This window comes from Chelonia mydas, chromosome 12 (assembly GCF_015237465.2).
Source record: "Chelonia mydas isolate rCheMyd1 chromosome 12, rCheMyd1.pri.v2, whole genome shotgun sequence".
Lineage (NCBI taxonomy): Eukaryota > Metazoa > Chordata > Testudines > Cheloniidae > Chelonia > Chelonia mydas.
The window spans coordinates 39,383,447-39,408,760 of record NC_051252.2 but is presented as its reverse complement, the minus strand read 5'-3'; the positions used below and the strand labels follow the sequence as shown (position 1 = coordinate 39,408,760).

The window sequence follows — 25,314 nt, the reverse complement described above, 5'->3', positions numbered from 1 at the left end:
GAACTGAGGCAAAAAGTAATACATTCATGTCTGTACAGAGCTTTGAAGATGAAAAGTGCTGTACAAGTATTATTACCATGATCATTATTATTACAGGCCTACTAGTCTGTTGGCCTGGCCTGGCCCTTCTTGACAGTGGATGGAGAAAGAATACACGGGAGGACGAAGATGACCAGTGACTGTGATCAAGAGCTTAACTGATCTGCACTCCCAGACATTTATTATTATCCAGATGTTGAATTTTAACTTCTCTATATCTTGACACCCCAAACAATGCACTTGTCATGTGTCCAACACTTCAGTATCTTACTGAGGAGCTTCACAGTAATCGTGTGTCTGTCTTCTCCATGCAGTGTGATATTTCTTTAATATTAAGGCTGAGAGAGACCCAGGGAAGCATGGTGATTCAGATAAAGCATCATATCCTCAGATGCCACAGCCTCTGGTGTATTTCCTTAATATTGCCATTTTCTGCCTAGATACTACAGGGCATGGTCCATTTCCATTATTAATTATATTTATTATTTCACACTTAGACATGAATTCATTTGGTTTTCTTCCTTTCTGTCCCAATCTTAACTTTCCCGTAACGTGGTTTTTAACCCAAAGAGCTAGAAAGAGCTAGAGAGTCTGAAGAGCAAAATACTTATAAGTCTCTGGGTTACACGTGATATAAACTTTCCAGGACCTGGCCTGTTTATGCACAGGCATGTTTTCTAGGGCCAAATAACTTTGGGGTTTGTTCATTCTGACCGTTTAAAAAAAGTGCCCAAACAGATTCTCCCCAAATGTCCTCTCTCTCACACCCTCCCCACACTTCCCATCATCAGAGTGGTGGGTTTCAACTCAGTTAATTTTTTAAGTATTATAACGCCTGAAGAATAGGGGGTTTCAAATGGAAAAGCCTGCCACAATGGGACAATGTCAATCACAGCATCTCAATGGTGCAAGGTCATGTGTATACATTGCAATAGGAATTTATAGGGAAGTCTGTTCCATCCACCTGACTCACAACCCTTTGCATGCAGGGTGCCTGCAAACATCTCTAAGGTCTCCCACCACCTGGGCTGCTGTATGTTAGATGTATTGCACAGAGAGCTGTTGGCTTATCACAACTCTCAGTTACAAAGACACCTATTGACACGCTGTCTGTAATTCAGAGGCTGTCTCCAATGTCCAAGGGGAAGTGTTCACACATCACAGGCGCTGTGTAGCCGGGGGCCTCTCCTCCCCAAGGCTGCGACAGGCGGCTAGCTGAGCTGCAGGGCTGTAAACAGGCAGGAATTCACCGCAACCCTCTGCCGCCGACCCCAGGAGAAGCCGCTGCCCAGATGTTGGGGGCGGGGGGCGCAGACATTCAGGTGCACCCTGCAAACGAGATGGCAGGAGCCTGGGGTGCAGACTGACCCCCAGCCCTAGGGTCTCTGCAGGGAGCGCCCCTCACAGCCAGGCCTGGCTCGGACTTTCCCTCCGGATGTCCCTGGAAAATTCGGCTCCGGAGGCTGCGATCAGAGGGCTGCAGAGCCGGCCCCAGACCCGCAGCCTCTGCAATATGGGGAGAGGGCCCCAGGCCCCGAGATTACCCTCAGCACCCCCCCCCCACCCCACTCCCCTCTGCACTGGGGGGTGGAGGGAGTCCTGCGCCCCCCGCCAGCCCGCCTGTGGGCGCTGTGACCCCCTGGAGGCCCCGCCCCGGGTGGCACTCACCGGCCGAGCCCTGCTCCCCCCGGGCGGTCACCGTCCCGTCCTTGTGCAGCAGGATGCCGGCCGTGCCCTGGATCCGGCCCGCCGGCCCCCAGCGCCCCTCCGCGCCCGCCAGCCCCCGGCAGCACTGGTAGCAGACGGCCCACGCCTGCTCCTCGTTGATGGGCTGCTCGTAGGACTTCAGCACCTCCTCCAAGGACAGCTCCCAGGGGTCCGCGCCCCCCGCCCTCTCCTGGGGGGCTGGGCCGCCGCGGCTGCCGGCCTGGGCCATGGCTGCCCCATTATCCGCTCTGGCACGCCGGGCTGGTTTCCATAACAGCAGCGCTGGGCAGCCGGAGCCGGAGCAGCAGCAGGAGGAGGGCTGAGCCCAGCTCGCCTCTGCTTTGTCATCCCTGCAGCCCAGCCCTAAAACCAGCCGGCCCGAGTGCAAACAAGGCAGCAGCCTATGGAAGCCCCAGGGAGAGGGCGGAGGGCGGAGGGCGGAGAGCGCTCTGCCCGGGAGACGCGGCCCCCGCCGGCTCGGTGCGCGCCCGGGGTGGAGACCAGAAGGGGCAGAGAGGGAGCGGCCCGGGGGAGGCCGGAGTTCAGCCAGAGGCACGTGCGGAGCCCGGGGCATGGGCTTAGCCTGGCAAAGCAGCCAGGCGTTCCTTCGCCCCAGGGGAAAAGGCAGCAGGTGGCAGGGGAGAAAGCAGCAAGTCAAAGAGGCCTGTGCCAAGCCCAGTGCCAGGCCTTTCCCAACGCCCGAGCCAGCCCCTGGAGAGCACCCCCTTGCCCAGGGCCCAGAGTTCCTCTCCTGCTCACACATGTACCACCCACAGGGCAGCAGTTCCCCCAGGCACACCCGCCTGAGCTGGGCCGCAGAGCCACTACCCTCTCCCTACTCTTCTGCCAAGAGACCAGCGAAGCCGCCCACCTGCACAGTGTATTTTTCTTTAAGAACCTCTTCACTCCTGCCTGCCGCCCACGAGCCTTCCTTGGCTCCCACAAGCCCCATCTTTCGGCCTCCTTTTGCCGTCCCTCCCATCCTGATAACTCACACATTGGGGTTACCTTGGCTACATCTACACTGCAATTAAAAACCCACTGGGGGGGCAGCCCGAATCCGAAGGTCTACATCACAGTGAACAGCCCCTTAGCCCGAGCCTCGCGAGCTCGAGGCAGCTGGCACAGGCCAGCCATGGGTGTCTAACTGCAGTGTAGACATACCCCTAAGACTAGTTTGTAAATTCCTCAGGGCAGGGGCTGTCTCTTTTATGCTGGGCAGCTCCTCAGGCACTTTTGGGCACTGTTAAAACAAATGAAACAATAATAATATAGGACTGGCCTGCCCAAGGGCAGCAATTTAATCCCACCCTAGTTAATCCTTTAAAGTATCCATAGACAGGCCTGACATTCCTTGCAAAATCAAGACTATAGTCTCTACTACCTGCAGTAATTGTCCAAAGCACAGAGCAACAGGACTCGAGCATTCAGGGCCAGGAAGTGCAGCAGCCGCCCAACCCCATATGCAGTTGGAATTGCAGGGGGAGCCTGGGAAGGCATGGTATAAATCCCAAACTGGAATTTGGCTAGGAATTTAAGAGCACTGTAGGTTCTTCAGTGATCACAGGTCAGGACCTCTGTTTTGCTTTTCATCTGAAAGATAGCACCTTGATTTGCATAATCGCCTCTCCCCACAACCCTATACTGGGACATTGTTTTTTTAACTGGTGCAGAGTAACTACTGAGTCACTAGTCCCACTTCCTGAAGTACAGCACCCTCTACCACTAGATTAGGGGTAATGATTCAGTACTGACTTGCAGAGAAGCACCAACACTTCTTGTAGCTCTGGATTTACCCTGGAGTTCTCTCATCCAAGTAATGCCAAGGTTCAACCCTGCTTCTCTTAAGAGATCTGACGCGGCCACAGCCCAAGATGGTTTGGTTGCAGAACACCAAATTCATGCAATGATTAAGCTTCTACCATAATTTACTATTTTAAATTTCTTGTAATGGAAATGCCTACCGAACACTTTGCATCATGGGTACCAGTGTTATTGAGGGGACCTAGTTCCTACCTTCAGCTAGAGGGACACTGCTGTGACATAGGGCCCAGCACAGGAAATAAGGACTAGGAAACTGATGCTGGCAATGCTTGTGAGGTGTGCATGATCTTTGATGGGAATAGCCTATACTTCACCTGCCCTTGGTGCACTGAATCAGCATTGTTGATTGTGCAATCCCTTCTTCAGTGAAGAGAAGATGCTTCTGGAAACGCTAGTCCAGAAAGACCAGGAAGAACAGCAGAACCTTCAAAGAAGGGTCCGGTAGACTGGGTGAAACAAAGACCTTACAGCTACGAGACATCCATTTGTAAAGTGGAAAGAGAACGCAATCCCATGTCAGAACTACTAACCCATGTAGATAAACTAGCTACTGATCCTGCATGCAGGCCAAGATTTCTAATGAATGAATGATGATGGAGCAGGTACACAAATACTTGTCCTCTCCATTGCAAGGGACCTGAATATTGACTAGAGGTGCTCTGGGGATATCAGCAACAAATAATTTTGGATAGTGTTTATAGCACAGAAACATCATTTTTGTTTTGGGGAAGGAGGAGAATAGAGCAAAGTAGGAGAGAGGCTCCTGTCTGAGGAATCTAGCTGTCCACGCAAACTTACTTCATAACACTGGAATTCAGAAATGAGAAGAATATGGGATTATCCATAGATTCAATTTATCTGTGGGATTATTCAAATGTAAACACTAGCAATCAGGGCCTGAGGCATATTGAGGGCAGCCCCGGGAGAAACAAGAGCCATTAATCCCATCTGATAATTAACTGCCCCCAAAGAATGCCTTGGATCAAGGTCATTATTGCCATTACAAGCCGTTTAGTTTCCCTCTCCCCAGCACCAGCTAGTGCTTTTCCTCTCTGGTCTTTTTTCTGGTAACTGAATCCCTTTGTGGTTCTCCAACATGCTGCTGATGTATTACGCTGTTCTAAAGAATGAATAAATGCCCAGCACAGCAGCTAAATCAAATTTGGCTTTGTGGGTGTGGGGAACAGAACATTTGTCACCATGTTTACATTCAAAATACCCACCCAAAGCTTCTGTGCTCAGTGGGGACTCTTTGTCCCCAAACAAAAGCAAACATCACTTTACACTTCTGCCACACCCTTGCCACTGAGCGTATTAGTATTGTCTATTCTTTCCACAGGGCCATAAATGGGCACGGGTCTTTACAGACAAAAGACAACAGGGTCAAATTCTGCTCTCGTTTACACCAGTTTGCATCCCGAGTATAATGGAGTTAATCTGGACACTAATGTAAGTGGAAAGAGAACGTGACTCAATGTTTCTGCCCCAAAGTTTACAACTTAAATTACAATCAGAAGAAAAGTAACAAGGGATCGTGACAAACGCTGCAGTGGTAGGGGTAGGGAGAAGGGCACATGAGGGCTACAGCAACAGAATCATGCATGTTATCAGGCTAGTGAAGCACATATGATGAGGGTTATAGGCTTCCCCCCCCCACACCTCCCTCTCTTACCTTGAGGTGAAGATTCAGGTTTCATAACCTTAAAGAAGGAGTGAGTTTAAAAAGAGAATCAAAAAAGAAAAGGAAACTGTGATACCACCATGATTTTGTCCAGCATATAGCTGCTCTCTCTCAGGTACTTATATGGCCCCTATTCCTGTGATATCCAAGCACCTCACAACCTTTAGTGTATTTAGCCTGGCAGCATCCCAGCGATATTGGGACGATATTTACCTCCATTTTACAGATGGAAACCAAGACTCAGAGAGGCTAAGTGACCTGCCCAAGGTCACACAGGAAGTCTATGGCAGAGCAGGCAGTTGAACGCTGGTCTCCCAAGTCTTAGGCAAGTTCCCTTCCACTGGACCATCCAATTCCAATCACTCTCTGGGGTGATATTTAAAGAACAAGAAATAACTTTAGATCAGCTACCTGCTACATGCAAGAATGAACTCCATATTTACTGCACCAGAGAGAGCCAGTGTGAACCCAAATGCCTGCTTACCCATTACTGCACTGCTCTGACTGCCCAAAGATGGTTGGATGGCTCTGCAGGTCTTTGGTTCCAATGAGTCTGTTAAACTCAGTGGACCAAATTCAGCCCTAGTGTAGTGGGGAGCAATTCCATCTTGAGCTGCACCTGCTTACAACAGGACTTGATTTGGCTCAGTGAATGGAGGATTAATTGGGCATACTGGTCACTCAGCAGGATGGCTGCCAGAGGCTCCTCAGGACCAAAATGTAAAATGATACAGGGCAGCACAGGGATCTGCACAAGCAACATTTTGTAGGAAGAGTTTCCATTTTGCCAGTTTCCCCCAGAACTGGTGCCTTCCGTACAGAATATCGTTCAGCCTTTTCCTTCTTCCCTCCCTCTGTTGTTTTCTAGAGGTGGGGCTGAGTTTAGATCTGTGATTTTGGTCATTATAATAATTGTTAATTACTTTATAGTACCTGCAAACCTGCTAGTTGCTTCTAAGAAAAGATCCCTACTCTGAAGAGCTTGCAGTCTTATTGCTGGACTGGAGTGATTAGAGACAATAAAGCATGCACCTAGGTGAAAGGGGAAGGTGTGTAAGGGTATGTCTACATTACGAAATTAGGTAGAATTTATAGAATGCCTGATGGGGCAAAAACATTGTCGCAGGTGGTTTGGGGTACATGTCGTCATCGCCCCTCCCTCCATGAAAGCAATGGCAGACAATCGTTTCGTACCTTTTTTCCGTGCGGACGCCATACTGCTGTCAGCAGGTGGTGCAGTAGGACTGCTAACCATCGTCATCGAACCACCGCTTCCACTGCAACTCTGCTCTCCTGCTCTTGTCTCGATAACGAATTTCTCCATGTTAGCTGTCATGGGCTTCTACTTCCGCTGCAACTCTGCTCTCCTGCTCGCATGAATCCACCTCACAGGTCCTCTCGTCATTCTCTATAAACATCTATTCTCGTGACATCCGTCATCAGCCACCGCTTCTGCTGCAACTCTGCTCTCCTGCAGACGCCACACCACGGCAAGCATGGAGCCTGCTCAGATCACTGCAGCAGTTATGAGCACTGTAAACACCTCACCCATTATCCTGCAGTATGTTCAGAACCAGAACCTGCAAAAGTAGGCGAGGAGGCGAAGGCAGCGCAGTGATGAGAGTGATGAGGACATGGACACAGACTTCTCTCAAAGTATGGGCCCTGGATATTTGGACATCCTGGTGGCAATGGGGCAGGCTCATGCCGTGGAACACCGATTCTGGGCTCGGGAAACAAGCACAGACTGGTGGGACCACATAGTGTTGCAGGTCTGAGATGATTCCCAGTGGCTGCGAAACTTTCGCATGCGTAAGGGCACTTTCATGGAACTTTGTGACTTGCTTTCCCCTGCCCTGAAGCGCAGGAATACCAAGATGAGAGCAGCCCTCACAGTTCACAAATGAGTGGCGATAGCCCTCTGGAAGCTTGCAACGCCAGACAGCTACTAGTCAGTCAAGAATCAATTTGGAGTGGGCAAATCTACTGTGGGGGCTGCTGTGACGCAAGTAGCCCACGCAATCATTGAGCTGCTGCTATCAAAGGTAGTGACTCTGGGAAATGTGCAGGTCATAGTGGATGGCTTTGCTGCAATGGGATTCCCTAACTGTGGTGGGGCGAAAGACGGAACACATATCCCTATCTTGGGACTGGACCACCTTGGCAGCCAGTACATAAACCGAAAGGGCTACTTTTCAATGGTGCTGCAAGCACTGGTGAATCACAAGGGATGGTTCACCAATATCAACCTGGGATGGCTGGGAAAGGTACATGACGCTCGCATCTTCAGGAACTCTGGTCTGTTTGAACAGCTGCAGGAAGGGACTTACTTTCCAGACCAGAAAATAACCGTTGGGGGATGTTGAAATGCCTATAGTTATCCTTGGGGACCCAGCCTACCCCTTAATGCCACGGCTCATGAAGCCATACACAGGCACCCTGGACAGTAGTCAGAAGCTGTTCAACTATAGGCTAAGCAAGTGCAGAATGGTGGTAGCATGTGCATTTGGACGTTTAAAAGCTCGCTGGCGCAGTTTACTGACTCGGTTAAACCTCAGCGAAACCAATATTCCCATTGTTATTACTGCTTGCTGTATGCTCCACAATATCTGTGAGAGTAAGTGGGAGAGGTTTATGGCGGGGTGGGAAGTTTAGGCAAATCGCCTGGCCGCTGATTACGCGCAGTCAGACACCAGGGCAGTTAGAAGAGCACAGCAGGGCGCGCTGCGCATCAGAGAAGCTTTGAAAACCAGTTTCATGACTGGCCAGGCTATGGTGTGACATTTCTGTTTGTTTCTCCTTGATGAAACTCCCCCCACCCCTTGGTTCACTCTAATTCCCTGTAAACCAACCGACCTCCCCCCTTCGATCACCACTTGCAGAGGCAATAAAGTCATTGTTGTTTCAAATTCATGCATTCTTTATTAATTCGTCACACAAATAGGGGGATAACTGCCAAGGTAGCCCGGGAAGGGTGGTGGAGGAAGGGAGGAGGGGACAAGGCCACACTGCACTTCAAAACTTATTGAATGCCAGCCTTCTGTTGCTTGGGCAGTCCTCTGGGGTGGAGTGGTTGGGTGCCCGGAGGCCCTCCCGCCCTCCTGTGTTCTTGAGCGTCTGGGTGAGGAGGCTTTGGAACTTGGGGAGGAGGGTGGTTGGTTAACCAGGGGCTGCAGTGGCGGTCTGTGCTCCTGCTGCCTTTCCTGCAGCTCAACCATACGCTGGAACATATCAGTTTGATCCTCCAGTCATCCTCCAGCCTCAGCATTTCATCCTGCCTCTTCTCATCACGCTGCCGCCACTTATCAACTTGATCCTGCCACCTCTCCTCTCGCGCGTCCCTCCTGTCCTCACGTTCTTTTTGTGCTTTCCTGGACTCTGACATTGCTTGCCTCCATGCATTCTGCTGAGCTCTTTCAGTGCAGGAGGACTGCATGAGCTCAGAGAACATTTAATCACGAGTGTGGTTTTTCGCCTTCTTATCTGCGCTAACCTCTGGGACGGAGATGATAGGGGGAGCGTTGAAACATTTGCAGCTGCGGGAGGAAAAAAAGGGAGAGTAGTATTTAAAAAGACACATTTTAGAGAACAAGGGGTAGACTCTTTCACGGTGAACCAAGCTGTTAACATTACACAGCAGATGTGCTTTCGGTACAAGGTCGCCCCCTCCCACCCCAATTCTCTGGGATGATCGCTTCACCCCTCCCCCCACCATGTGGCTAACAGCGGGGATGATTTCTTTTCAGTCACAGGCAAACAGCCCAGCAGGAACGGCCACCTCTAAATGTCCCCTTAATAAAATTCCCCTATTTCAACCAGGTGACCATGAATTATATCACTCTCCTGAGGATAACTCAGAGAGAGAAAGAACGGATGTTGCTTGAATGCCAGCAAACACTGGGACCATATGCTGCCATGCTTTGTTATGCAATGATTCCAGACTACGTGCTACTGGCCTGGCATGGTAAAGTGTCCTACCATGGAGGATGGAATAAGACTGCCCTCCCCAGAAACCTTTTGTAAAGGCTTTGGGAGTACCTCCAGGAGAACATCACTGAGATGTCCCTGGAGGATTTTCACTCCATCCCCAGACACATTAACAGACTTTTCCAGTAGCTATACTGGCCTCGAATGCATCCCAAGTCTTCAGGCCAAATTAATCATTAAACATGCTTCCTTTTAAACCATGTATTATATTTACAAAGATACACTCACCAGAGGTGCCTTCTCCGCCTTCAAGGTCTGGGAGCCCGCCTTGGGAGGGTTGGGAGGGTATTGATCCAGGGTGATAAACAGTTCCTGGCTGTCGGGGAGAATGGTTTCATCCTCCTCCTCCTCATCTTCCTTGTCCCCAAAATCCTCATCCCTGTTGCAGGAGTCCATGTACAGGGGTGGGGTAGTGGTAGGGGCACCACCTAAAATTGCATGCAACTCATCATAGAAGCGGCATGTCTGGGGGTCTGACCTGGAGCGGCCGTTTGCCTCTTTGGATTTTTGGTAGGCTTGCCTGAGCTCCTTAAATTTCATGCGGCACTGCTGCAGGTCCCTGTTATACCCTCTCTCCTTCATGTCCTTGGTGATTTTTTCAAATATTTTGGCATTTTGTCTTTTGGAACTGAGTTCTGATAGCACGGATTCGTCTCCCCATACTGCAATCAGATCCAGTACCTCCTGTTCAGTCTATGCTGGAGCTCTTTTGCGGTTCTGGGACTGCATGGTCACCTCTGCCGATGAGCTGGCCAAGATGGCCAAACAGGAAATGAAATTCAAAAGTTCCTGGTGCTTTTCCTGTGTACCTGGCTAGCGCATCTGAGTTGAAAATGCTGTCCAGAGCGGTCACAATGGAGCACTCTGGGATAGCTCCCGGAGGCCAATACCATTGAATTGCATCCACACTACCCCAAATTTGACCTGTCGATGTCGATTTCAGCACTAATCCCCTCATCGGGGAGGAGTACAGAAATCGATTTTAAGAGCCCTTAAGTGGACAAAAATGGCTTCGTCGTGTGGACGGGTGCAGGGTTAAATTGATCTAAAGCTGCTAAATTCGACCTAAATTCGTAGTGTAGACCAGGGCTATGAAAGCACGGGTGAGGGAGCGATGAGTACTCCATTACTTACTTTTGGCAGTCAAGCCTCTTGGTAGCTCCATTTTTTAGCATAAAAATGCACTTTTGTAGGCGTTGCTGCAGATGTGGGTCTTTAGGATTTACTAAAGCAATGCACTGATGAAGAGGTGGTGAACAGATTTGAGAAGGGCGTTCCAAGCATAAGGGGCCGGGTGGGAAATGGCACAGAAGAATCTGTGAGGGAGGGAGATGAAAGGGGGATTGAGGCTGGCATCCATGATGGAATGGGGCATGTGCTCTGGGAGACATGAAAGGAGACCAGGTCAGAGCCACAGGCAGAGACTGCATGGGGCAGGGACTGGAAAGCACAGAGTTTGAATTTGATGCACAGTGTAATGAAGAGCCAGAAAAGCGACTCAAAAGGAGGAGGGAGGCAAACGTAATTGAAATGATGGGTGAGAAAGCTGCCGGATGGACTGGCGCAGGGCAAGGCTAGCATCAACAAAATCCCACTGGAGGAAAGGGCAGCTCAGCACATATAGAATCATAGAAGGGCAGGACTGGAAGGGACCTCAAGAGGTCATCTAGTCCAGTCACCTGCACTCAAGGCAGGTCTAAGTAATAATGAGACCATCCCCAACAGGTGTTTGGAGGCTTTTCAGAACAGGTTAGACAATGATGGAGATTCCACAACCTCGCTAGGCAATTCGTTCCAGTGCTTAACCACCCTGACAGGTAGGAAGTTTTTCCTAATGTCTAATCTGAGTCATCCTTGCTGCAATTTAAGCCCATTGCTTCTCAATCCTATCCATCCCAGGATAGGATACAGACAGGGGTCAGCTCTGAAGCTCAGATCTGGGTCCTGGCCTCTCCATAGATGAATGGTGTTTGGATTCATGTTAAACCTGTAAATAACTTTCTTGATGGGTTCAGAAATGACCTTAGAACGTGAACTCTGAGCATGTTGCCCTTTGCAGAACAGACGGGAATGTGAATGAAGGAGGAGTTGAAGGCTGCAGACATTTCCTGCTTTCAGTTTTGTTCTCACACTCACCTGGCAGTGCCCTCCAGAAATAGCGCGTGAGGCACCATCAGAGCTATGTGGCAGGAAAAGGGTGGGGACTCCACAAGGAGACACCCTCACAACAAACCCCACAGAATTAATAGCAAAACCTTGAATTACCATGGGGTAATACCATAATTAAAACACAATCAAGATATAATTAAATCTCCCCTCTTGATATCCTAACAAATAATTCAAGGTGTGTATATGTGGGTAGGCAGATTCTAAAGCAAAAATAAAAGGAAAAAGGAGAGATGAGGAAAAAGTCAAAGTGCTACGTATGTGTGAAGTATTATTATCATGCTAAAACACCTTCCATCTCAGGATCTCAAAGCATTGTACAGACATTACATTCATGCTCACAGCACCCCCGTGAGGTAGGTACATCATAGTCTAGTCATTTTACAAATTGAGAAACTATGGTACTGAAAGGTTATATCATTTACAGTAAGACTGTAGCAGCCATGAATAGAACCCAGGAATCCTGACTCCCATTCAGTCCCAGCTGTCACCATTAGACGAAAGTAGTTTTGCAAGCAGTTGAATGCTTTGTATATTGTTTATTTTAAAAGAAATTAATGAAATAAGAGTGACTATCTTCATGCACAGGTTATTCCTAAAAACCACACTAAATCAAGATGCTCACAACTCTGTAGCAAAGCAATGGATGCCATTACAGTACCATATAAACATACACACCCAGGGAGCCAGACCTAGAACCCAAAACACAGGCCACTAGCACTGGAGTTAAGTGAAATCTCCCTTAGTGGATAAGAATAGCAGCTTCCTTATTCTCTCTATGGGCCATAGAGAGCAACACAAGATCATGCTCACAGTCGCACTCCTATACTAACTACTTCTCTATAGCCAGACTTTGCAGTTCTATAAACCCAAATATTGGGCCCTAATCAAACAATCTCACCAAGTCCCTTCAACGAGGACGTTTGTTTCCATTGACATGTGTCAGCTAAGATTTTTTGCTGCACCTGCAGTACACAACACCTGATAGAGGAGGACAAGTAGGCTCCCTAAATGATTGTCTCTCATGTAAGTGAGGTAGGATGTAAATGTGTGTATCACAGCACAAAGGACCAGACAGTGTGTTCTGGAGCCCATAAGGTGTGGCAGTGTTTCATAAGGGCAGAGGTATAAATGACTGGACAGGTACAAGGCAGGGCAAAATCAGACCCAGAGAATATCACTCTGCAATAGACTCAAGGAATTGTTACCATTAGAGCTTTGTTGTCCTCCTTTTCTATAGAGGCAGGACACATGGTACAGTCTTAGGGCTGGAGTCTCCTCTCACACCAGCATTACATCGGTGTAACTCCACTGATTTCTGTGCTCCTGATTTATACTGGTCTAAGTGAAAGGAGAATCAGGCCTCACTGCCCACACATAGAAAAGTTGGCTTCTAAATTTCCACCGATGATAATAAAATGATTTAAGAGTCACACTGCTGGGGCAAATTTCATACAGGGGTGAAAGATACTTAATTTGCAGAACATAAAAACAGAAGTCCCATTTCCTTTCTAGATTCCTTTCCATTAATATTTTAATTAAAACCCATCCTCTGAACAAACTGCATTAACGCAGAGTGCCTTGCAAATAGTGCACCAGATTAAATATAGCCAGCAGTGCTAATTGCAACCTAGTAAGCCAGTGAGGCTGTGGAAACCTGTTAGTAATATTAAAAATAGAGAAATCTATTCTTAGAGTGACAGCATGAGGGGAAATGGCTTCTACCTATGGAAGTATAAAGATAGAACAAATGTTAGGCACTTACACTGGCAACCGGCTACATTTAGGCTATTGGTACAGAGATATCTGCCATAGAATCATAAACATTAAAAATGGAAATGACCCCTTAGGTCCCATGCAATCGAGCCTCCTGTCCTGGCCAATGCAGAACTGTTCCCTACAGCATATGTTCTAGTGATTTCTCCAGTCTAGTTTTAAAAGTCTCTGCCACTTCCCTTGGAAAATCATTCCACAATCATAGGAGAAAATCCTGCCCCCTCCACCATAGCTGTAGATGGTCCTAGATGCAGCACAATTCTGCGGCCAGCGAGTGGAGACAGAATTTGGGGCTCTTCCACAAGGGATCTGCAATCACTGTGCATGCTCCCAGCCTGTCCCCATGCAGCAGGGTTCAAGGGATGGGTTAGAGGTACACAGAGTGGTTAGCAATCGCCCCAGCAGAACGGGGACCGAGGAACAGCAGAGAACTGTAGGCTGGGGAAGGTTGCTTTTCTCTCAAACTTCTATGAAGGAACCCTGTATCAAATGCAGCTACTCAGGTTTTGCAGGCAGGAGAATGTAGCCATTAATGAGCTCGCAGACAGGATGATTTTCCCTGATATTCAGCCTAAATTAGCCTTCCCTTAATTTAATCCCATACACCTTGCTTTATCTCTTTGTACCGTGCTAAGGAATTCCTTTCCTCCCTTCATATTTACATCTTTCAGATAGTTCTAGGCAGTTATATCCTACCTTAGCTATTGTCACTTAGCCATTCTGTGCAAATGTAGATATTTGATTCTGTCTGCATAAATCAGTCCTGCCCATCCCTCAATCATTTCTGTTGTTCTCTCTAATTTTCCTCCATTTTTTTCTACATTTTTCTTGTAGTGACCCCAGAATTTGACTCAATATTCCACTTACCATCTCACCACAGTCATACAGAGAGGGATTGTAAATTGACTCTTCCATATTGCAATGTCTTTGCAGCGGTAGTCCAAAATTGCACCAGCCTTGTTTGCTGCCATATATTGCAAACTGAGCTCCAGTTTGCTCCCCACTGCAATCCCAGCTCTCTCTCTCTCTCTCTCAGAGATTACTCTTTCCCTGGTTTACTTAAGAAAACCCTCTTCATTACTTGGAAAACATTTTTAGAACATGAAGATGAAATATCTTTCTCCAAAGACCTCCGTCTGCCTTTAGCAAACACAGCATTCTGCTCTTTTTCTAGCACTGGTTTTTTATTTACTTATCTGCATATGCACCGTCATCAGAATTTCCAGTACCTGTGCAACACTGAGAACAGTGCTGATCAGTTAGCTGCAGTTGCTGAATAGCAGAGGGTGCACACACTCACTGTGTTCTCATGTGTCCCACCAAAAACAGTGGCTTTTAAAATATTTCTTGGTAATGGAGTGTTGGATTTAAAAAAAAAACCCAAACCTGACTCAATAAATGACTTTAACCAGCCATCCATAGGCCACAATTTTACAGACAGTTACATGCAGGTGGACCTGTGTCTCGAATGGAGCCCAATTAAGTCAACAGGGCTCCATACAGGCCCCAAGACATACTTATTGCATGCCTCTGATCCAATGTTCAGGAAACAAGAATGGCAGCATTAGTAGTAAAGATCATCAATTATTTCATGCTTTAAATTCCCTCTCAGTCCTGCCCCTGTTTGAAACTGACTCACTTAAGGGCCTGTGAAATTAGGTGGCCTGACAGGATTATCCTGAGACACATATGAAAGCTTAGTCAACATAGCTCTGCCAATGCACCTCAGACCAGCACTCCTCGCTATGCCAGTCTTGGCTACCCACGCAGCCCTGCTAAGACACTTCCACCCTGGCCTGCGGCACGCCTTCCTGTTGCAATCTTGAGCCACTTCTGAATAAAAAATACCAATTGCCCCAGACCAAGGTGTTTTTGTGATTGTGTACAGAATTCTGAGGCCAAACTTGTTTTCACTTTTTAACTCAGGCTTCCTAAGTTGAAAATCTAGTCAGCTATTCCTCCGCCTCACTGCATAAGCCCCCAATCCTGAATTCTCGGACTCTCCTGCTGAAGAATACTCTCCATCCTTGTATACTGTGTTACACAGAAACATGGAATTCTACAAACTGGAAGCCTTCATCAGTGAGCTGAGTCCAACAGACTCATTTCACTTTCAGCTCCAGACTGAACCTCACCACAGTCTCGGGGAGGTGATTATTTTAAACAACCCAATCCCCAGCTAACCAGCTTCAGAGTCTAAGTAGACCAGTATGGCACTCACAAGGATGATGAACATTTAGACAGGCATTCTGGACATCATAATCTAGTTCTTCCCTACCAGGCCCATAGACAACAGAGTAACTGCACAGTGTTATAACTTATCAAGCATCTTCCGTGTACATGGTTGTGTAGAAAACGTAGAGGAAGACTCTCTAAGGAGTTTACTTACATTCCAGATATTAAACCATGAGCCTTGTCTTCAAATTGAACAGGATCATAAAGCGTTTTCTCCTGCACCCAGCACTCTTAAGCATTAGACTGGCTCTAGACTGTTCTCAATGGTAGCAGATGACAGAACGAGGAGTAATGGTCTCAAGTTGCAATGGGGGAGGTTTAGATTGGATATTAGGAAAAACTTTTTCACTAAGAGGGTGGTGAAACACTGGAATGCGTTACCTAGGGAGGTGGTAGAATCTCCTTCCTTACAGGTTTTTAAGGTCAGGCTTGACAAAGCCCTGGCTGGGATGATTTAACTGGGACTTGGTCCTGCTTTGAGCAGGGGGTTGGACTAGATGACCTTCTGGGGTCCCTTCCAACCCTGATATTCTATGATTCTATGATTCTATGATTACTGAGTAAGATGCTCGGGGAACAAGAAGAAGAATAAAACGCCTCACAATCAATTCCAACAGGCCATTTTCTCAATCTGTTTCTGTAAAAAGAAACAAGGTTGTTGCTTCGTTAACTATCCCATGAATGTTAATTTACTTAGTATGTATTGCACTTGTGCTGCTCAGAGTGAATTATTACACCTCACGCTGTATGTCGCTCTGTGGGATTGTATTGCTAACAGACACACAAACAAACAAAAAATACTTTAAAATGGGATTTCTCCTGACCCCTGAAATTTCTAAAAGCTTTCTGTTCCCAGAAAACCAAGGCACTGTACAGTGGCAACCTTATCACCACCCGGCTGGAGAACTGTAGTGTTTGAGTCCTAGAATAGAAGATTTTATTTCAAGAAGATGCAGGCTCCAGATTGTACCAGGGTAGAGACAGGCGGTGTGGCAAGGTCTGTGTAGCTTCAAAGTTTGTTTCTTTCACCAACAGAAGTTGGTCCGATAAAAGATACTACCTCACCCACCTTGTCTCTTTCCGGGACCAACATGGCTACATCACCACTGAATCTCTATTGCGATTCAGTAAGAGAGCTACAATGAAACTACAATCTCTGCAGTTTCTGTGTCAAGTCAGGTACAATACACTAAATTCTGATGGTTGGTTGCTGATTACCCGAGTAGTCTCACTGGCTTCAGACCCGCAGAGCCAACCTGGGAAAATAAAACTAATCTCCGCCCAGAGTATACTTATAAAGTAAAAACAAAAACCCCCAAACAAACAAAACTCCCAATTGCAGCTACTCTATAGGCTCAAACAAAAGCCTCAACTTTAGGCTGGAAGAAGCTGCTGACTAACCCCAGCACACGTGCGGCATTTCCTCTCCTAGTGCATCTGAGGGCTAAATTCAATTTTCTCTTGACTGCATCTAGTCATGATGCCTTTGATAGGCAGATAACGCATAGTAGCCCCACTGCCCTTCCTGTCAGGCAGGCTCCCTAATACCTAGCATGAATTCCCTTCTTCCTAGCTGGAGGCCATTGCTCTTCTGCCCCCACCTGTCAATAATTCTGCTGCTTCCCTTTAGCCATTCAGATGTGCTGTTCTCTAAAGTGTGTTCCTAGGGGCTGTCTGCACTCCCAAAAAATTCCCACTGAGGATCCCAAGTAGAGATGAAACTCCAGTAGTTTCCAGCTTTTCCCACCTTGTTAATTAAACCTGATGCTTTTAACCATCCTGCTAACATGCATGTGCTTTGCCACTGGCTGCATTTGCAGCTACACCGTGCTCGGGACTAGCTGAGATGTGCCTGGGGTAGTTTTCCTAGCACTGACAAAACCAGCAGACCCCACTTACTCCCAAATCTTCAGACAGTTGCTAACACCTCGCACTCAATCTCCACCATTTAGCCAAGCTACACAGGGCCCTGTGGGCCTGGTTCCTAAACTCCAACCCCACCACAAACGAGGAGCCTCTTCAAAAATGAGGCTGGACTGTGGAGAAGGGATACCTAGGTTGTTGCCACTACCAAGATGGCGGACTCCAGGGCAATTACTGCCACTACCAAGATGGCGGTCACGACAAGTCAGTAGGCGGGGCCAGACGGAGCCCTTTAGCCAATGTCTGGTGACGACCTGGGGGCGCCGTAGCCAATGGGAGCGCAGGGCGGGCTGGTTGGTTGGTTGCAGAGTGGCGGTCGCCGGACCCGGCGCTGTCGCTGAGGAGAAGGCGGTTGCGGCGCTCGGCCTAGCGGGGATGGCCGCCAGCTCGAGCGGGCGGAGGGGCAGCCGGGCTCTCTCCGAGCTGCTGGGTAGGTGACCGCCAGGGGCCTTCAACGCCCACGGGCTGCCCCGGCCGGCGGAGCGGGCGCCCGAGGGGACGTGCGCCGGGAGCGCCCGAGCCGGTGGCCCGCGGCAGCCGCAGCCCCGCTCTGCAGAGCGCCGCGTCCGGGTCGGCTGTATGTCGCTCTGTGGGCGCGAATCGCTCGGCTCGCCCTGGGGCGGGGCTCTCCCCGCAGAGCCGTCCCGCGGTTTCCCCGCGCGGCGCCGGGCCCGCCCCGCGCTGTATGTGTGCTGGGGCCGCCGCTCGCCGGTCCGGGCGGCGTATGGCGGCTTCGCAAGGCTTGAAACCAAGGCGAGGTGGGCGCTGGCCCTTCTTCCGTCTCTCTCGCCGGCTCTGCCTCGCTTCCTGAGCCCCACCTTTTCTGAACTCTTTATCCCTCAATCCCTAAATGGCCCCCTCAAGGATTGAACTCGCAACCCTGGGTTTAGCAGGCCAGTGCTCAAACCACCCAGCTCTCCCGCCCCCGCTATCCTGGTGTTGGATTCATGTTGAGATTCAATTCAAAGTAACCCTAAAACTGTCCCTGTCAGTCTTGCTGTAGCTAGTGCAGAAGGTGTTTTGGCAGCACCTGGAACAACCCGCCTGTTTCATTTAAAAATAATAATCTTATAGTCCTCGTCTTTGTCTCTGTTTTGGCACAATTGGCAGTTTCTGTATAAAGGGATCTGGTCCGGATTAAGGAGAAGCCTCGGGGATCAGAAGGCAGACTTTGGCATAGCTGTGTGTAGCATTAGCCCACACTGTGTCTGGCTCTTGCCAATGTCAACCATTCCTTTTCATCAGCACAAAATTTATGCATTCTAGAAATAAAACAGCAGAAAACAGGCCCTTTAGTAAACCTTTAGTTTATTTATTTTTTTAAAATTTCTTAGCAGGAAGAGTCAAGAAACAGAAATGCACATTTGACAGTGGACAGGAGTTTCAGAAAGCAGCTGTTCACCTTCTGAGTTGCCATCAGAACTTGAATGACCTCTTGCTGGAGGTAAGACAGCTGGCAGTTTTGAATTTACCAGTCATATCTTGGGTTTCTGTAGAACCCTGCTGAAGTTTGGTCTCCATACAAGTCTTTCAGATATAGGTCTAAGGTGCATGTCGTGTAAGCAGAATATCTTCAGTAAGTGAACATGTGGGAAACCGGTGTAAAAGAAAACTAAAAGACTAGTGGTTTTCCTTTTAGCAAGGAGATTTACATTCATTCTTTCTTTTATTATGGTGGCCTAAAAGTGCAGTTAGGGTTATATAGAGCTAATTAAGGTTTGAAATATGGTGGTGTGATGTTCCCCTCTGGTGTTATCTGGACGGTGATCTGCTCAGCCACTCCAATCCTTGACTCTGGGAGCCAGCCTTACCCTGCTCTGCTGTGAGATCCCCAACTCCTGGGCTGTTCACGCACAGCCTCTGGCATATAAGCTGCTCCTTGGATTGTGCAACCCAATGACACTAGCTAATATCTCTGGTCCCAGACACAACCCCAGGAACCTCTGTCTTGCAGTGTCCCGTTATGCCCGCTGGACACTGCAAGCTTATATGAGTTCCTCAGGTTAAACAAAGAAATTGGTATGCACCAGGCTTGTTATCCCAAGGGGAGTCTCTGATATGCTTTACATCAAACGCACTGCTTCAAGTAGAATAAACAAACAAACTTATTAACTACAAAGATATGCTTTGACTTATAATCACTTAAAATATAAGTCGGATTTGGTCAAATGAAATAAAAGCAAAACACATTCTCAGCGATCTTAACACTTTCAGTGCTCTTACAAACTTAGATGCTTCTCACCACAGACTGGCTGGTTGCCCTTCAGCCAGGCTCTCCCCTTTGATAAGCGCTTTAGTCACTTGGTGGTGGTGTCTGTAGATGAAGGTGGAAGAGAGAGGAAGAGTACGGCAAACATCTCTCCCTTTTATCAAGTTCTTTCTTCCCTCTTGGCTTTACCCCCTCCCCCTTCAGAGTCAGGTGAGCATTACCTCATTGCAGTCCAAAACGGAACAAAGCAAGGGGGGTGACTTACTCCAGAGTCCAACAGATCCTTTGTTGCTGCCTGGGCCAGTGTCCTTTGTTCCTGTGAGACTGGGCTGGGTTTGTCCCATACATGCCCTGATGAAGTGTGAACTGCCCCTCTGCTCTTGGAGAGTTTTGCCTGGGCCTGTTTTAAGCCATGAGGGCACATTTTCAGCCTCATAACTATATACATGAAATTACAACCTATAACATTACTATAACAACAATGCTCAGTGCATCATGAGCCTTCCGAAGACACCTGACATGAAAAACTTTGCATTTGGTACCACACAATCATATTATAAGGATGAACCTGGAGGTGCAGGGTTTTCCCGTCAGGTACAGAATGTCACAGGTGGTAAATTACCCATCCTCTTTGTTGGGATCAGAACTGGCTTCGTCTATTGCAGAGGTTCCTAAACTTTTTTGCTGAGCCCCTCCTTTGGAGATTCATGTCCCATGCATGCCCACCTCTTTCTAAGAAATGTGGTGGGAGGAGGGGTGCCCTGTACTCATGGGGGGTGTGGAGGAAGGGGTACTCACCAGGTTGCAGTTGAAGACTTCTTGCCCTGCAGCGGTTGGGCAGTCTCAGCTGCTGGGACCCAGTTTCCTGCTTGTCTGGCTCCCATCCTACTCAGAATAAACAAATGAGGCCACATTGAAGAGGCAGGGTGAGCAGGGGAGCCAAAGCCTGTACCCTGTGAGCACTGGGCCATGCACTGACACAGCCCCTTTCTGAACCTGGCCCTTCAGTATGGCACTGTCCACTTCCCTTCCACAGGCTCCCTCTAGGAGAGGAAGCAGATGTGCCCAGGAGCCGTGCTGAAGGGCCAGGGTCAGGAGGGGGCTCTGTCCAGCAGGGGGTCAGCAGTCCTGGAGTGCAGCCTTTGGCTCCCTCCTTGCAGAGTCCCTGCTGGCCTACCCAGCAGAGGAGGGTAAGTGCCTGTCAGTGGCTGCTGTAGCAGTGAGGGACCAAGACAGGTAGGGAACCTGGTCTCAGTAGTCAAGACCACCTATACAGAGTCCAATCTACTTCCCCTACCAGACAGAGCCCCATCCTGACCCTGGTCTTTTAGCATGGCTCGTTACTGATAATTCATCACTCCCTCCCCACCCCGAAAGGTGCACGCCCCGCACTTCGAAAGCCTCTGATTTATAGTGAACAGAGTAAAAAGTTATTGGAGATTATCAGCTTTCTCTTAATAGCCATCCATGATTCCATAATGTGACTGTCTTTATAGACGTGTGAGGTACATGCATGCATGTCATGCCAAGTTTCTGACTTCTGGTGCATTATCTTGCGCTCTCAGGTTGGAGAAGGCATTTGCTTTTGAGGACTTTTATAGGCAGACCAGGTACTTCCTAGAATTTATTCTCTGGGAACTTTTCTTTTTCTAAGGAGTACTATAGAATAATCACCTTTTAAAAGGAAACTGACTTTTTCTAGTTCCTAACACTTTTTGTCACATTTTACCAATGGCATAGTGGAAGGAGCACTGGACTAGGACACAGGAGACTTGGACTCTGTTCCTGCTCTGTCATGTACCTATTGGGTGACCCTGGGCAAGTTATTTTCCTGCCTTAGTTTCACCATCTGTAAAATGGGGATAATGATACTGACCTCTATAAAGCGCTTTGAGATCTACAGATGAAAAGTACTATATAAGAGCTAGGTGGTATTATTTAACATTAGCTTTATTTCAGTTGCTTCAGATTTCTAGAGTGTTGCAGATGGAAGGTGCCATATAAAGGTAATATATTTATATACATGAACACACAGATTTAAAAGACTTTATTTTGTTTCTAGGTGGAGAGTTCCAGTAAATCAACTGAACAGAGTGGTCCAGAGCCTCAAAGTGCTTTTTCAGAGTCATTTGTAGGTGAGCGAGGAAGTATCTGTCCAAGAGAGAGATGGAAATTAAGTTTTCCTGACACACTGAATTTCTACTTGTCATATGCCCTTAATTTCTTGTTCTCTCTATCCGTCTGCTAGTTTGTTCTTCTCTGAAATAGATATATAGTTGCAAGTATATACTGAGCACTGTGGTTCTCTTTTGGGTAGAATGAGGACAGCAGCAAGCCACATTTCCTAATCCTGGCCTAGCTTGTAAAGTCTTACAGGGTGACTTTTGAACACTACATCTGATTGGTTCCAAAATTTCAGGGAATGCTCTAGGCATCAAGGGTAGAAAACTATTGCTTTTGGTGAAAATGGCACAATCAGAACAGAGAAACAAATGAGGGATATGCAGAGCCCCTGGCATCTGGTTAGCGGAGCTAGCAGCTTCAACCAGCTCTGTAATTGGCTTTGGATCAAAGAGCTGGTTGAGGCAGCCATTACCACATTCTTCCAAACAATGCCCCTCATTTTAGTTCTGCCAGTTCACTTTAAAAATGTTGACATCCTCTAAAGAGAGAGAGGAGGAGAATAAGGATGGGGAAGCACGAGAAGAATGGAGGCACACTGTGTCCTTGGCATGGTGGGAAAAAGTATGGGAGCGCACTCAGACCTGGGAAGGGCGGGCAGACAGAGGCCCTGGCGTGGACGGGAGGGAGGAATGGGGGATTTAGCCCCTGACATGAGAGAAGTGGGGGGGGATTTCAGAGGGTCTGCAATAGAGAAGGATGGGAAGGAGCTTGTGAGGAGAATGCAAGGAGCTCCTAGTGCGTGCAATGAACTTGGTGTACAAAAGCAATAAAGTGTGTTACCCCTAGTAGTAAATCCATAGGTATTTATGGGAGTACTTTGGTATGCATGTGAGAAGTGTAAGTACACAGCTGTAGTCAGTCACTTCCCTCAGAGCATCTTCAATCCACTCTTTTCTCATAGTCAGGTAGATAAATATGAGGGATGAGGTTGGTACCTGAGAGAGAGAGCATTTAAAGATATAAAATAGTCTTCACTGGCATGTCTCTGCCCCCTAATTATAAAACAGTGTCCTATTTTGACATCCTGGCAAGATAAGTTTAACAGCCTGCCTAGTAAAATCATATCTTCCTAGTAACTTAAAATCCCAGGTTCTGTTGCAGATTTATTAATCTCCCAGAGGAAATGGGGGAAGTCATGTCACTTGGGACTTCTAAAAGTAGTCTGGCTAATCAGCCTTTTCTAAAGCATGAAAAAATTCCCTACATTAAAAGAACATTATTAGGATTGCAAAGCTGACCGCTCAACAGTTAGGAAATTCCAGAATTAAGATTGCCTGTGCATTCTTAATTTGGCCCCCTTATGTGTATGCATCATGATATGATTTTTGAATTATGTGATCACTGTCACAGTTCAAGGGCAACTGCTCCAGTATTCCTTCTTCTTGGTCTTCCAAAGGCACCCACTCGTCAGGGCATAGCTTCAAAAGGCTGGGTTTTGCATAAGCAGAGTTGGGGAATTTACATTAATCTCCCCCTACATATTCCCAAGGAAAACCACTTAATACTTCTTGTTCCAGGAGTTTATTCTTGTCTGACACATTGTTCAGTCTAGTCTCTTGAACCTTCAGGGCTCACATCTGCCACATTTCCCCCCTCAAGAGGTTACACAATCCTGTCCCACAATACATAAACAATTCATTTAATACACTGGACCCAAAAGATACTTAAACTTAATTCAATAAAATCGCCCAAGGATAATGCAGGAAACTGCCATGTTTGTCACATGCTATTTTTTCTCCGACCCCCTGCCTTATTCATTGCACAGGCTGGATGGTACTCAATTAATGAGCAGCTATTAAATATTTTGTTTTACCCTCATTGTTCAATGTATGGTCGAGGCCTTTTTTACTGCATACTGTTCGAATCCTGCTGTGAAGATAGAATTAATAGCCTCATGGGCTTTTTCTCTGGTACTAATCGCTGTAGTACCTGAGTGCTTCACAAACAATAACTAGTTATTTTTCACAATACCCCTATGAAATAAGTTTTATCCCATTTTACAGATGGGGAGTTAAGGCAGAGAGAGATTAAAATCAAAAGTATGAACTAATTTTGGGTGCCCAAATTTGAGAAACAGTGATCTTTTTTCAGAGTACTTAGCATTATTTTGCACTTTATGTATTCAAGCACATCTCCCATTGCCTTCATTTGCAATAGAGCGTGCTTGGCACTTCTGAATATCAGGTCCCAGATCTCAAAGTGGGCACCCAGGAAATGAGGAACGCACAACTAGTGACCACTTCTGAAAATTTGATTTAAGGAGCCACCCTGATTTCCAGTCTCAAAGTGGTTGAATCATATGATTCCATCCTTGAAAGCTATGAAGAAAGTCAGGCCTGTCAGTGGAGGGGTCCACTCGAGGGACAAAAACTAGAGTATGGCTTGCCCTGTAATTCTGGCAGTAGCCTTTCTTAAGTCTGTCAGATACTGACAGGTAAAGTCCTCTGACTTCTGAATATTTTGGTTATTTTCAAATTTTGTCCCTCAGAGAGACAAACGAGCTCTAATACTGTTAGTCAGCAAGCACTTTACAAATGAGATCATCACAACATCCCTTTGAGGTAGATGATGTTCTGTCCATTTTGTGGATGGGGGAAAATGAGGCAGGGAAGGAGATCAAGCGATTTACCCAAAGCCATAGATGGAGAGAGAGTTAGCCAGGATTAAAATTCCGGAGTTGTTGATTCCTAGTCTAGTGCTCAGCCCACAATCCTTTGACACTATTAACTTTGCTTTGTATTCCAGTCTCCATTCTGCAGGAGCAGGCCTTGAGGCTGGGAGTACCAATGGGAATCTTGTCAGCCAATACCACTGCTACCAACATTGAACAGATTTGCAAAACTTCCATGGAGTCCAACCAAGTTGCACTGTTGAACTTGGAGCAGAGAGTAAGAGGAAAATCTTTTCTCTTATGCCCACAAAGATGAACACTGGGAGGGAAAAGGCTTTGTTAATGGTTATTTTTATCTTTACACTTTAAGCTCACTCTGCCTGGCCTCCATAAATGTATATGTAGTCCCCAAAAGATTTAAAAAAAAATACAAAACCAGTAATGGAACTAGATAGCTGATGGTTCATATCTGTATGTTGTAAAATCCTTAGAAATGGAGCATTCTTTTTCTAAACATGAAAGCTACTGAATTGACAGCCCTGGAAATGATGTCCTCTGTTTATCCATAGAGCTAGTACAGTGTGAGTAGTGGCCGTGCAAGCTTCTTGTATATGATTCTTCTTTAGTATGCTCCAGCCCTTCCCAAGAGGTTCATTTTATTGTGTCCATTGTTTAATTTTTAGCATCCCTGCTTGCAATTTTAGCGAATTATTGTGTTGGTTTGTGTGTGTGGACACCAGAAGCTGTACTGAGACTATTAACTCACTTCACCGAGGCCACTGAACAGCCATCAGGCCCTGGTGGTATAGGGTGACTCTTGCTTCTGATGCTTGAGTTCATGAATTCACATTGCTGCGCTGCCATCACTGGGTGAACAAAAATAGTTGGAAAGCTGTCCTGTGACAGTGATTACAGTCACTACTGACGTGGGGTGCATTTGAACTCATAACCCAAAGGTGAAAGGTTCAGTGT

General features: G+C 47.3%; 2 protein-coding genes across 9 annotated transcripts in view; one reads left to right on the top strand and one right to left on the bottom strand.

The window, feature by feature from the left end:
- SPIRE2 (spire type actin nucleation factor 2) overlaps positions 1 to 14,451 on the bottom strand; it is a 59,556-nt gene extending 45,105 nt beyond the window's left edge. For 2 of the 5 annotated variants that reach the window (XM_037877978.2, XM_037877979.2), the window contains exon 1: positions 1,708 to 2,193. In XM_037877978.2, coding sequence (XP_037733906.1) covers positions 1,708 to 1,975 — 268 coding nt within the window. In that variant the 5' untranslated portion in view covers positions 1,976 to 2,193. Of the gene's footprint in view, positions 1 to 1,707; positions 2,195 to 14,409 lie in introns of those variants that run through there. The other 3 variants (XR_006285259.1, XM_043526393.1, XM_027821696.3) reach the window with 3 other exon arrangements.
- Positions 14,452 to 17,600: 3,149 nt separating this feature from the next.
- Positions 17,601 to 25,314, top strand: part of FANCA (FA complementation group A) — a 69,680-nt gene continuing 61,966 nt past the window's right edge. The window contains exons 1-4 of one of the 4 annotated variants that reach the window (XM_037877941.2): positions 17,601 to 17,768; positions 18,673 to 18,782; positions 21,610 to 21,682; positions 24,477 to 24,619. In XM_037877941.2, the coding sequence (XP_037733869.1) occupies positions 17,714 to 17,768; positions 18,673 to 18,782; positions 21,610 to 21,682; positions 24,477 to 24,619 (381 nt within the window). In that variant the 5' untranslated portion in view covers positions 17,601 to 17,713. The remainder of the gene's footprint in view (positions 17,769 to 18,672; positions 18,783 to 21,609; positions 21,683 to 24,476; positions 24,620 to 25,314) is intronic. The other 3 variants (XM_043526515.1, XM_043526516.1, XM_043526517.1) reach the window with 3 other exon arrangements.